General features: G+C 44.8%; 1 protein-coding gene across 3 annotated transcripts in view; it reads left to right on the top strand.

The window, feature by feature from the left end:
• Positions 1-834: 834 nt before the first annotated feature.
• ADAD1 (adenosine deaminase domain containing 1) overlaps positions 835-12,777 on the top strand; it is a 78,098-nt gene continuing 66,155 nt past the window's right edge. Inside the window, exons 1-3 of one of the 3 annotated variants that reach the window (XM_075615754.1) lie at positions 836-978; positions 3,019-3,203; positions 10,969-11,151. In XM_075615754.1, coding sequence (XP_075471869.1) covers positions 3,026-3,203; positions 10,969-11,151 — 361 coding nt within the window. In that variant the 5' untranslated portion in view covers positions 836-978; positions 3,019-3,025. Of the gene's footprint in view, positions 979-3,018; positions 3,204-10,968; positions 11,152-12,777 lie in introns of all 3 variants that reach the window. The other 2 variants (XM_075615772.1, XM_075615764.1) reach the window with 2 other exon arrangements.

Here is a 12,777-nt window from a genome sequence, read left to right as displayed (position 1 = left end):
GCCTGCGGAAGCGCCGTCTAAAGCCGCGCTGATAGGGATAATGTTTCCCCTCAGCGCGGCTCAGCACGGTCTTTTTGACCATGTCCGAGGCCTAAGACTGTGTGTATTTCTGTTTGAAGGTGTGTTTATAGTAATGCGTGTAGGACTTGCATATATCAGTCTGTAATGTGTGTAGGACTGTACGTTTGTGTGTTTGTGAAGCAATGTGCAATTCTCCGGAAAACAAAGATACAGCCTTACCTAATTCTCCAAATACAAGACCTTTTCTTGCCATGCTGGCAAACGTGAAATCTTATCAGCATACTGTACAACATGAAAAAAATCTCTCTGGGAGATTAGGTAGGGAAGTGCAGAGGGTATCTCCTCATCTTCCATTGACTTGAGGGAAATATATTGTCTGAGCAAGTGAAAGCTTGATACATTTTACAGCAAATTTTAATCAGTACATTTAAAAAACAAACAAAAATATATTTTGGTCAAGAACCCCAAGATCTCTCCGACTTTGGACCTGTAAGGTTGATAGCTAGAATCCCATCAGTGCTAGATGGGCCTAGAACACATTGCTCCATGTGCATGCCGGTGTATATACACTGCATAAATAATGTGCACGTCTGTGTATATACACTGCATAAATAATGTGCACGTCTGTGTATATACACTGCATAAATAATGTGCACATCTGTGTATATACACTGCATAAATAATGTGCATGTATATACACTGCATAACTTATGTGAGACGCACACACGCTGCACGTGCTCACACCTACGTAACGGGAAGTCGGGGAGTGAGGTAGCTCGCAGGGTGAGGCCAGGCGCTGGGCGGAAGGGTGTTGAGAGGCGGAGCGCGTGAGGAGGAGGAGGAGGAGGAGGAGGAGCAGGAGCCGTTAGTCGCGCGAACTCACCTCCGCGGCGCCTCTGAGAGTCGTTACCGGGAGCGGGTAACGAGGTATTGAGGCCGAGAGAGGGTTATAACGAGGTACTGAGGCGGAGAGAGGGTTATAACGGGCTGCTGGGAGCGGGATATATCGAGGTGCCGGGAGCGGGTTGTAACGAGGCTGAGAGGCGGGAGCGGGTTATAAGGAGGCTGAGAACGAGAGAAACCCGAAGTAAAGTCAGACCCCTGTAATGCTGGGGTGGCCGCACTAGTAAGGTGCCGGGGAGGCCGGTTTACCTGGGATTCAGCCATACGGGGGAGGGTGGTATTTGTCTCCGTTGATATGTGTTATGCAGAAACCGTGTATCTCCCTGATGATGGGGGATGTTTATTAAATCACATGACCAGCCGACACATTAGTAAAGCTGTAATCTGAGATTACCCTGCTAGCTCAGGTCCGCAGACACAGCGCTTTTTCTGCCTCTTCCCACATGGCCGCTGACCGGTTCACAGATACAGTATCCCTAATCTATTCTCTCCTGCTTTCTCCCTTCCTCTTCTCACTCCCCCCTCGCGTTGATTGACAGCTCTGCTTCCAAAAAAGTGATAAAGGATAAGTAGACTTCCCTGCGGTGCATGAGGGGCCTCACGAAAGGGACTGATTAAAGAAGGGGTGCGCAAATGTTTTTCCCTGCGCCCCCTGCCTGCTCTCCCCCACTGCTCTCTTGTCTTCTCCCCCCCCCCCCAACCTTGTCTCAAGCGTCAAATGACCCCATGGCGACACGTCGCCTCAAGCAGTCTTAGGCCGTGCTTATAGTGCCGGCGATGCGACGTCGCCCGAAAACTGGTGCGCGCGCCGTCGCCAAAACTGGTAGCCGGCAAAATTTGATTTTTCAAGGGCTGTCACGTGACGGCCCTTGAACCAATCAAATTGCCGGAATTACGCGACGACGACGCCCGGTGAAATATAACTTTAGCCGGATGACGTCACCCGTCGTGTCGCCGACGGCACTATAGGCACAGCCTTACTCAAGGGAACTTACAGAGGCCTCATGCGGTCCCCCGCATTTCATTTAAATGCTTTGTGGAACAGCTGCGACACAAATCCTCCCGCCCCCCGTTTGCGCACCGCTGGCTTAGGCTGGGTCCCCGCTAGCGCTGAGAGCGGCGGCACTTGCCGCGTTAACTTACACATATATAAATATGAAAGTTCCATGCTCACCCGCGCTCGGCGCTTACCAAAACAAAAAAATCTGACTTCCCGGCGCACACTCAGCTGGCCCGCAATGCTGCCCCACTCCCCCCCCCCCCCGCGCGCTTGCTTAAATCAGAGGACACCAGGCACTCATGCTTTGAGCGCTCTCCAGGCATGAGCGCGCTCAGCGCCAGTCGGGACTCAGCCTTAAAGCTGCAGTTCAGTCTTTTTTTTTTTTTTTTAATTTATTTTTTTACTTCAATAGTTTCATGTGTGCAATCTCTAATTACCTAAAGAACTGTATAGCTGCCAGTCAATTCGTTCTCCATGTATTGATAGGCGAAATTTGGTGACATAATTAGAGCTGGCATATGTTTTTATTTGCTTCTGTCAGTGAGTGGAAGCTCATGAATATTCATGAGCACTCCTGCACTGACATGTGCTAGAGGGAGGGCAGGGCTGACAAAGGGGTGTGCCAGGGCTTGTGACAGGACATGGAGGGGCAGTGCCTTAGCAAATGGCTGTTAAAATAGAATACAAGAAAAGTGGTCTTTCAAAGTTGTTTTTTTAAAAACAGAAAATGCTAAAAGTATTTTTTCTTACTACAGAACTGATTTATTAAAAAAAACACACATGCAGGATATTGACTGAACTGCAGCTTTAATGTATATATTTGTAAAGCCCTGTACGCATTTGGGAGATGTTATTCCTAAAAAAAAACTGTATGCAGCCATCTTTCACACCTTATGTATTCTCAATTAGTAAATTGAAAAATTACATTTATATTTAATTCTGGTGTCAAATTATCATTGCTTCGTAACATTAAAGGGACAATTCTTTCTGCTCCTTGTTTGAGGGCTACCCTTTTACTGGCATCCAAGCCTTACTAAATATTTAATTATTTTGTGATTCTACAATAAACGCAAGCATTTTATAATTTTTAACAGGAGAAAAATGGCAGGCAATGGCGATTGGCATCAAGGTTCGAAGGTGCCAAGTTTTGCCCAGATGCTGAAAAAAAACTTGCCTGTTCAGGGGTCGGTTTCAACTGTAAACCAACCTCCAGCTTGTCCAGCACCTGTATGGGGCAATGTACAAAATGAAGAAGCTTCTAAAGTGACTCATATCACAGGTACAGTACTGTGACCTTAAAAGGGCTCATTCCTTTAAATGATTTCACCACAGCTGTTTTCTGCACTGTATGGCGCTATATAAATAAAGGCATACATTCAATTGGGCAGGGCTTGGCCACATCACTGTTCACTGCATATAGAAGAATCTGTCGTGTATCCCTGCTGTGTATAATCAATTTTGATAGGCACCTACCTCCTTGTTTTATTTAGGAATGCCAATCACAGTACATTTTCTACTAGTTGTTGTTTCAATGCAATGTAAGCATCACTTTCAACATACACTGCTGCATTATTCTACTGTATGGTCTCTGCCTGATATTAAAGTTAAGTGATTCTCCACCTCTTTTCTCTCGAAGCACCCTTATTCATAATGTTCAGTTGCTGAGGCACCCCTACAAACAGCTGTGCAACACACACCAAAAACTAAACCGGACAGTCACAAAGGCCACAGGAGAACAGATACACAAACGCTAATCCTCTCCTGCCAATACTGCTACCTCCTCTTCATGGCCATGCGCCCCAGACACGTGCTCCTAATACCTCCTGATTCGCTGCTGGGTAATGCAGCCAATCAGGCTGGTGGAAACTGGCCAACCCCCTAGCAACGATCAAGCTTTCTAACTGCTCTGGGAGAAGAGGAAATTCTGCGGCCCCTTTTTTATCCTCCCAAGGGGGCCGCAGAACCTTGGTTGATAAACACTGGTCAAAGTCATGCATATTTCAAGAAATATACTAACAATTCCGTTATTCTTGTGCTTAGTACTCTGTAAAATTAAAGTTACTGACATTTATTTCATTTAATGATGTTTGTGCATCTTTGCCACAGTACCCTTGACAGTGGACAGCTAACAGACTTGTGTCAAAGGCCTGAATTGCTTGCCTTTAAACGCTTTTATTTCACAATCTGTATTAGTTAAAGTGCATATTTCTCCTATAAATACATCCACAATCTACTGTACAATGTATTTGAGATCATTATATATCTATTACTTTTGGCCTTGAGGTGAACAGATAATCTGAAAAAATAAAATAATGTTGGATTGGCTTTCACATCGACTGAAATATGAATATTTGGTAAACTGTGTTATATGTAGCTGTGCGTTAGACAGAAACTATAATTCCCAGTGGAATACCCAAGTCAAGTTAATGCATAAGAAACCTTTTTTGTCATTAAGACGTATATTTTAAATCTCCCATTTTGGAGAGTGTTCCATCAGGGCAATTATCGCTAATCATTTTCTTAGCATGAACCATCTTTCCTGTTCCCCATGGCAGTGGGCACCATAGGGTTAAGTCAATCCTTAGCTTGAGTTGGACAGGAAATTGAATTCTGCAGGTAGTACCATAAAAATCCCCTCATACTACATGCTGGTGGTCCTTCTTCCTTTTTATGTTTTTTTTATTATTATTTTTTTGACATTTTGTTCAGGACTCACCAGACTGCAGTTAGTCCAGGGGGTTGTCAGCCTCTCTTCAGCTGCAGGTTTGACATATAAGCACTGTAAAGGTGGGGAGACATGGCTGTAATGGTGTCCCACGTGGTTGAATAGCGAGTGTCTATTTTGCGCGTGCTCCCACACACAGGGGCAGAGATGCCTTCAGCACTCTGGGCAAACTGACGATGTCAGGGAGGCGACGGCCTCCGAAAATATAAAGCAACCTGCAACATGGAACACTGCAGAGAGCAAATCGGCTACAAGAAGCTGAACAGATTGTTTGCAGCAGCCTCCATGCTGATTTCTGAAAAGGGTCGCTTCCTAAAACAGGATGAGTCCTTGGTTTAGAGGAGAGAACTAGAGAGATTTGATTATTTAGAACTAAATACACGTTTTTTGTCACCATAGTTCGTATGTGATACAGCCAGAAGAGGGAACTTATAAAGTGGCAATGGAGGCTCTGCACCAGAAAAATAAAATTTCTAAGAACTCTAAAGTGTGTGCAGCTTGTGATAAACCTACATTAAAAGCTAAGAAACACTGTGGAGATTGTTTTTAAGCAGCAGCAGGGGATCCAAATGAACAGTTGAATACTTTTCTGACATGGATGAAAAATACAGTAACCCAAAGAAAGACCAGTGTTTTCTGAACCCATCAAGTGATTAAGGATTTGGTACAAGCAGAATGGGCTCAGCCTGATAGAAAACGGGTGATTCCCAAGAAGTTCAACAAACTGTATCCTTTTGGACAAAAGGACAGGCAATTCTGGGTAGTAACTCCAAAAATGGATGCAGCAATATTTAGAGTTACGAAGACCACTCTACCAGTTGATGACGCAATATCAAGGGTTGATCTACGGCTGGAGTGGATCACAGTGGCAGGAACAGCAGTGTGTGGTCGGGGTCACAAGCAGAGGTCGGACGCAGGCGGCAGATGGCATGGTCGGGAACCAGAGGACAACAGGACTGGGACTGAGGAACAGATCAAAAGCAGCAGTGAGTGCAGGAGCTGGAGGAACCAGTGTAAACAGGCAAGGGAGGAACAGGAAAGGGAGGTTTAAATAGGTCTGATTGAAGGCATGGGACAGGTGTCAGGTTTCAGATTCTGGAAGCAAGAATGGATACTGCAGGCTGACATAATTCCCAAGAGCGTTCTCCGGGCGATCTTCGCTTGCTTGTCCGGATATCTCAGGTGGAAAGCCCTGATCAGTTGTGGAGCATGTACAAAACTTTTTGGTTCCCAAGACCTCTCTTCTGGGCCATAGCCCTTCCCCCCCCCCCACCCCCCATAAGTCCAAAATTCTTTCAACAATAAATTCCTCTTCGTTATCCACCAGGACACGGTCAGGAGGAGGAAGGATCCGTCCAGGAAATGGATTCTCACGAAATGGCTTCAGCAGGGAAATGTGAAAAACGAGGAGTATTTTAATGGCCTCTGGGAGTGCTAATCTAAAGGACACTGGCTTTATCAGTGCAGAAATGCGGAATCATAAATTTCTCGTTGAAAGCCAGACTTTTTCCCCATCGTGAAACTCTGGGGAAAGTCTACGGTGTTGGTCTGCTTCTTTTTTTTTTTATTGTGCTTGAGCCTCGCAAAGTGTCTCTTTGAGGGTCTCCTGGATGTCTCGCAGAATCTCAAGTTTTTCCGTAACGGCCAGAATGGGACCCAAAGATGGAAAACGAGGAATAGAGGTAGGATGAAATCCAAAATTTGAGAAGAATGGACTCTTCTGTGTCAAATGATGTCAGTAGTTCTACGAATACTCAGCTAGAGGTAGAAAGTCAATCCAGTCATCCTGAAGATGTCAAACAAAACAGCGTAAGTATTGTTCCATTGTCTGGTTAGTCCTTTCGGTCTGGCCATTGGATTGTGGATGATAGCCAGACGATAAACTTAGACGAATTCCTAGAGAGGAACAGAAAGTCCTCCCAAATCTTGCACCCCTCTATCAGATATGATCTTATCTGGAGCCTCGTGAAGCCAGAATACCTCTTTCAAGATCAACTTGGCTGTCTGGTCTACTGAAGGAGATTCTGTGCAGCAATGAAGTGAGCCATTTTCGTGACTCGATCCAATACTACAAGAATGGTATTATGTCCACTTGATCTGGGTAGGTCAACAATTAAAATCCATTGATATGGACCCCCAAGTACGAGTAGGAATCGGAAGAGGCTGCAGCAAACCCACAGGGGATGCTCGAGGAGTCTTGGTCCTGGCAAAGGTCTCACAGGAGAGGACATGGTCTTTAACATCTTGTGATATTTTAGGCCACCAAAAAGAGCAGGACAACAGTTCCTGTGTCTTGAGGACACCTGGATGACCAGCGGGTGGGGAGTCATGCATTAATTGGGGCACTTCTAATCTTACCTCCTTAGGGACGAGCAGACGGTCCTTACAGTTCACATAGAAATAATTGCGTTTTCGGTGGAGGTTTGTCATTTGAGTAGGCTTCCTTTTATTCATGCGAGGAGATTGGCGTAAAACGTAACGCCCAGAAATGTTTTCTTTTGTGAATAGTTTCTTCCTGCTCTTTATCTGAACAAGGATTTGGCAATAACCGGTACATGGCGTCCGCCTTCCCATTCTTGGAGCCGGGCGGTATGAGATGTGGAACTGAAATCTTGCGAAGAACAGAGCCCATCTGGCTTGTCGAGCAGACAGTCTCTTTGCAGATCGAATTAATTCTAAATTCCTGTGATCCGTAAAGACGGTAACCGGGTGATTGGCCCTCTCAAGTAAATGTCCCCACTCTGAGTGCAGGATTTCTAGCCAAAAGTTTCTTGTTTCCGATGTCATTTCTTTCAGCTGTTGATATTTGGTAGAATAGAAAGCACATGAATGAAGGCGCATTTTGGGTCCAATTCTTTAAAAGAATGGCACCAATAGCGGAGTCGGATGCGCCCACTTCCATGACAAATGGTAGTTCTGGATTCGGATGAATCGGGTTAGGAGCAGAGGTGAAAAGTGATTTTAACTGTTCAAATGCATCCGCTTCAGGAGACCATTTGAAGGGGGATTCTTTCTGTGTGAGTCGTGTGATTGGGGCAATAATGCCAGAGAAGTTTTTAATATAACATCTATAAAAGTTAGCAATCTCACAAATCTTTGAATGTCATTCTCATTTCGAGAAATTGGCCATTCCACCATGGCTTGAATCTTTCCAGGGTCCATACTCAAACCCTCGGTGGAGATGACATAACCGAGAAATTGCATGCTGATTTTTTCCAAATCACATTTTTCTAATTTAATGCGCAATTTGTGCTTTCGAAGACGCTCTAGGACAATCCGGACATGTTTCTGATCCATGATGTTATCTGAGACGACTAGTATATCATCCAGGTAAGCCACTGTAAGGAATCGGTGGCCACGTCCCTTGCAGCGTGACTACTCCTTACCCACTACCATTACTGCAGCGGCTGCTGCCCCTGCCCCCCGTCGCTACCCATGCCGCCACCCAGTGCATACCTTGAACTCTGCAGCCGCCATCTTGGATTCTGGCACTGGTGTTAGACTCTCAGCTGTGCTCTACTACTTCCTGGTTTCAGCCACTCACGAGCAGCTCCTCGACACGCCTCCGCCATGCCCCTCGTCCGGATTGGTCACTGTCGCTTTAAATATCCTGCTTTGCCTTCACTTCCTTGCTCTGCATAGCTCTCTTGTGTTTATTCCTTACAGCTACTGATCCGGCTCGTCTGGATACCCCCTCTGGCTCCTAAACTCGGCTTTCCTACAGACTACTCTACCTCTAAGACCCTCGGACTCTGCTACGGATTTTGACTACAGAACTTTCTATTTCCTCGGACTCGGCAACTACTTGACCATTCTTTATCTACATCCAGGCCTGACTACGCTACTACGCCACATCCCGGACACGCCCCCTCTGCTGTCGGTGCGTATACTCTACATCCCACCTCAGTACAGGGGACTGGTCTGGTCTGCGGGCTGCACAGCGTGACAGCCACTACGAATTGGTCTAGTAACTCAGAAAACATCATTAATGAAATGCTGGAAGGCAGCAGGAGCATTAGAGTCCAAAAGGCATCACCAGGTATTCATAGTGCTCATAAGGGGTTCAGAAGGCTGTCCACTTGTCACCGAGTCAGATGTGGACCAAATTATACGCCCCTCGGCGATCTAATTTGGTAAAGATCTTGGCTAACTGAATTATTTCTAATAGTTTGGGTATCGGAGGGAACGGATACCTGTTCTTCACTATGATCTTATTTAGTTCCCGTTAGTCAATGCAGGGAAGTAGAGATCAGTCCCCTTTTTTTTTTTTTTTTTTTTCTGCCTGGGAAGTAGAGGGTCGGATGAAACCCTTTGACAGGATCTCCTGCAGGTAGTCATTGAGAACCTTCAATTCTGCTGAAAAATTATATCTCTGAGCAGCCTCATTCCACTCAGTATTAGTAACCCATCTGCGGAACTCGGCGGCGTCCTCAGCTGACGAGCGTCTTCCTTGACGAAGGTTGTTCATAGTTGCCTCAGCGGTTGCACTATGGTTTGGGTCATCAAAAATCAGACTCATGGCTTTGATGAATCCCTCCAGATCCCTTAGTAGTGGGCTATTCTGTTCTAACATAGGGGAGACCCAAGCATGGGCCTGTAACTGAAATAAGTCTGCATTTGGTTGAGGAAACCTTGGAATTGTGGTGTGTTGTGTTTTTTTTTTTTTTCTCCCCAAATTTTTCTGGAAAAGGTACACGGGGAGCATTTTGAACAGGCACAGCGGTTATGGCAGCTTCCAAGCAGCCAAAACGGTTGTAAACATGTCCTTGATGTTCCTAGAAGCCGATCATGATATGTTGCAAGGAAGCAAACCGCTGAACCAGGTTTTGGTCTCTTCCGGCGGGATCCATGATGGGGCCTGTTTTTTCTGTCATTGATCTACGGCTGGAGTGGATCCCAGGGGTAGGGAGCGTGGTCGGGGTCACAAGCAAAGGTCGGCAACGAGGAGTCAGGAACAGGACTGGGACTGAGAAACAGGGCAACAGCAAATAGCAGCAGTGAATACAGGAACCTAGCAGGTGCTGGAGGGACGAGTATAAACAGGAAAGTGAGGAACAGGAAAGGGAGGTTTCAGTAGGTCTGACTGAAGGCATGTGACCTGTGGTGTCAGGTTTCAGAGTCTGGAAGCAAGAGCAGCAGCAGTCCCGGTGGATGTTGATTACTGCAGGCTAGAATCCGACACACAGCATAATTCAGGGATGTGATAGATAGCGTTCTGAGAATCGTATCTGGTGGCAGGATTAGCATGCAAACCTGCAATATCAACCATGTCTGTATGAAGAGCCATGCACATATGGATCTCTAATATTGAGGAAGCTTTCGAGTGAGGATTCAAGCGAGCTTCAATTCTAATAGCTTTATCAGATCTCAAGTGGGTAACCGACTACATTGCTGAAACTTCACTTGATGCACTGAAATTAGCAGCCAGATCAATGGCGTATTATGTAACTGGGAGAAGAGCTTTGTGTTTCAGGCAGTGGATGGCGGATTCGACAAGAACAGTTTTGTGTAATTTTACTTTTTGAGGGAGGATTTCCTTTTGGGGAGACAGATTCAATTAGCTAAAGCATCAGGAGGTAAAAGTATTTTTTTTGCCTTGAGAGGATATTTTTTCCCCTCCACTCATTAATCAGATGGACAATATAAAGAAACAAGGTCATACTTCCCAGACAGACCATTTTCGAGACAAACTTCTTGGAGGGCCAGACAAAACAATCTTTTTTGTGGCGCCAGAGGGAAGTTTGCATGAAGGTCAACGAGTCCAGCGGTCTCCAGTTGGAGGAAGATTAATCCAATTCGGGCTGTCTGGACTCAATCAATAGTGACAAAGTGATGGTGCAGAAAAGGCGCTAAAACACTGTTAGTGCTCACTAAATAATAAGTGACATATAACAAATACAATCTAAATAGTGAAAGTTATTCAGGTGAAAATAAATACGTTGAAACTGATATTGTTGTTTTATTGCCCTCGCTTATTGTATTGCTTGGGTATGTCCCTAAGGTGCCCACTGCCATGGGGAACAGGAAAAGAGAAATTGTATCCAACTTACCGCAATTTTCTTCTCCTGGAACCATATGGCCGTGGTCACATAGGGTGGGTAACTATGCCTAATATATTAAATGTATTTTTTAGATATATGAGATAATGAAAGAATGCATGCAGATAGTAGGAGGGGCCTTTTATGGTGCTACCTGCAGAATTCAATTTCCTGTCCTACTCAAGCTAAGGATTGACTTAACCCGACAGTGCCCACTGCCCTATGGTTCCAGGAAAAGAAAATTACTGTAAATTGGATACATTTTCTCTTATGTTTTCTAGGTCAGTTTCCTCAACCTTCTTTATCGAAAGTATTGCCATATTCTGCTTCACTGTCTCCAAAAAAAATCCCTAAGGAATTCATCTCGAAATACAGGCGTGGTGAGATGAATGCAGTATCTGCTTTGTACCAGTTTGTACAAATGCAACGTAAGGAACTTGAACTGAAAGAAACTGTGACCACAGGTAGAGCTGTTTTTTATTTAGTATCTGTTCATTATTTATAACTGCACTTTCTATGACGCACCCGTCATTTTGAAAACCTATTACTATTTGCATGCTGTGGATAGCAGCAGTTTCATTTCACCTCTCGCATCCTTAAATATCAAAATTGCACTTTTTTTTGTTTTTTGTTCATCCCTTCAGTTAAACCGTGTGGTGGGGAAGTACAATCATGGAGAGCGGTTGGGTTAGCCTCCATTAGGCAAATCTTTTTACGCATGTTTAGATCTATTTTGTTTGTATGTCGGGTATTAGAAAAGCGGTCTAGGATATTTGGTTGCAATCAAGTGACGGTGCAGAAATGCAAAGGTTGCTGCTTTAAATATTGAAAGTTTGTTGCTTGAAATTTTTAAGTGCCAGAGGAACACTATATGATCTATAATGCTTCATTTTTTTTACCCCATGCATATAAAGTAATTGCATTAATTAAGACTAGTAGAAAGCTATAATTCAAGCATTTTCAAATTATCTGCTAGTATGGTTCTTTGGTTTAAAATACTTGTTTTTGACTGCAGTCATACTTGTATCTATAAGAACCATATGACACACTCCATTTGGTGCTTTTGAACACCTGTAATAGAATTGTTCCACTGTCTGTAACGTTGATTTTTGCCAATGGTAAAGCAAGCGCATATAATGGAGAATGAGAATGCTGGATCACCCAACCTTTTTAATTGCTTTGGGATAATTTGTAGCCTTTTGAAGAGTACTAGTAGTTTTACTAAAGAGGTGATGCCCATAGACCTATTGACTTTTTAGGGAGTCACTTGTATTGGAAATTTGGGAAATATCTTAATGCTGACAGAAGTAGCCTGGTCTCCAGAACCACGGCTGAAAAAGCTTAAAGAAGTGGCTCCAGAGATCGTGTTGCCGGAGCAGTGCTGCTGGATTAGACCCCCTCAGCGATGATCCTCCACTAGTACTAGTTTTTATATTCAACAATGCCGTAGGGGGGGGGACTCCCCCTTCCCTGGCCGCCGCTATGTGGCCGAAAAAGTATATCCTGGTTAGTAACAGGACATACCACAAAGTCCTTAGGGATGAGCAGGCCCGGACTAGCCCGGGTAGCCATACAATGGTCAAAGAAACTTGTAAGTCCAACGCTCTCCCAAAGGCAAGAGATCCAAAGAGGTCATTGGCCTTAGATGGATCTCCACAGTTGTTTCTGTTGTTGTTATCTGTTGTGTTTTTTCCCACCCTCCCTCCCCCTGGTTGGCCGCGAGACCCGCTTCGCGCTGAAGCCCACGCCAATGACTCCTCCAGGACATGGACAAAAGATGAGAACGTAAAACGCATTCCGCCACACCACATTCTATACATATCATTTGTAACAGTTCACTCAGACACCTCACAATGGGGCTGATCATTCTATCCCATAACGTAAAGGGAATGAATAGCCCTGGTAAGAGGAAGGTGGCTTGTGCAGACTACCAGAGGAAACAGGCAGATATTATACTTGTCCAGGAGACACATTTTAGCACTGCCAGTTCACCAAAATACCTGGACAAACACTGCAGGCAATTCTACACCTCATCCTCTCCCAAGAAAAAACAAGGGGTAGCGATTATCTTTCATAATAAGTGTCCATTT

Source organism: Ascaphus truei, chromosome 1 (genome assembly GCF_040206685.1).
Source record: "Ascaphus truei isolate aAscTru1 chromosome 1, aAscTru1.hap1, whole genome shotgun sequence".
NCBI lineage: Eukaryota > Metazoa > Chordata > Amphibia > Anura > Ascaphidae > Ascaphus > Ascaphus truei.
Note: the sequence above shows the minus strand (reverse complement) of the source record. Positions and strands in the feature narration are given on the sequence as shown.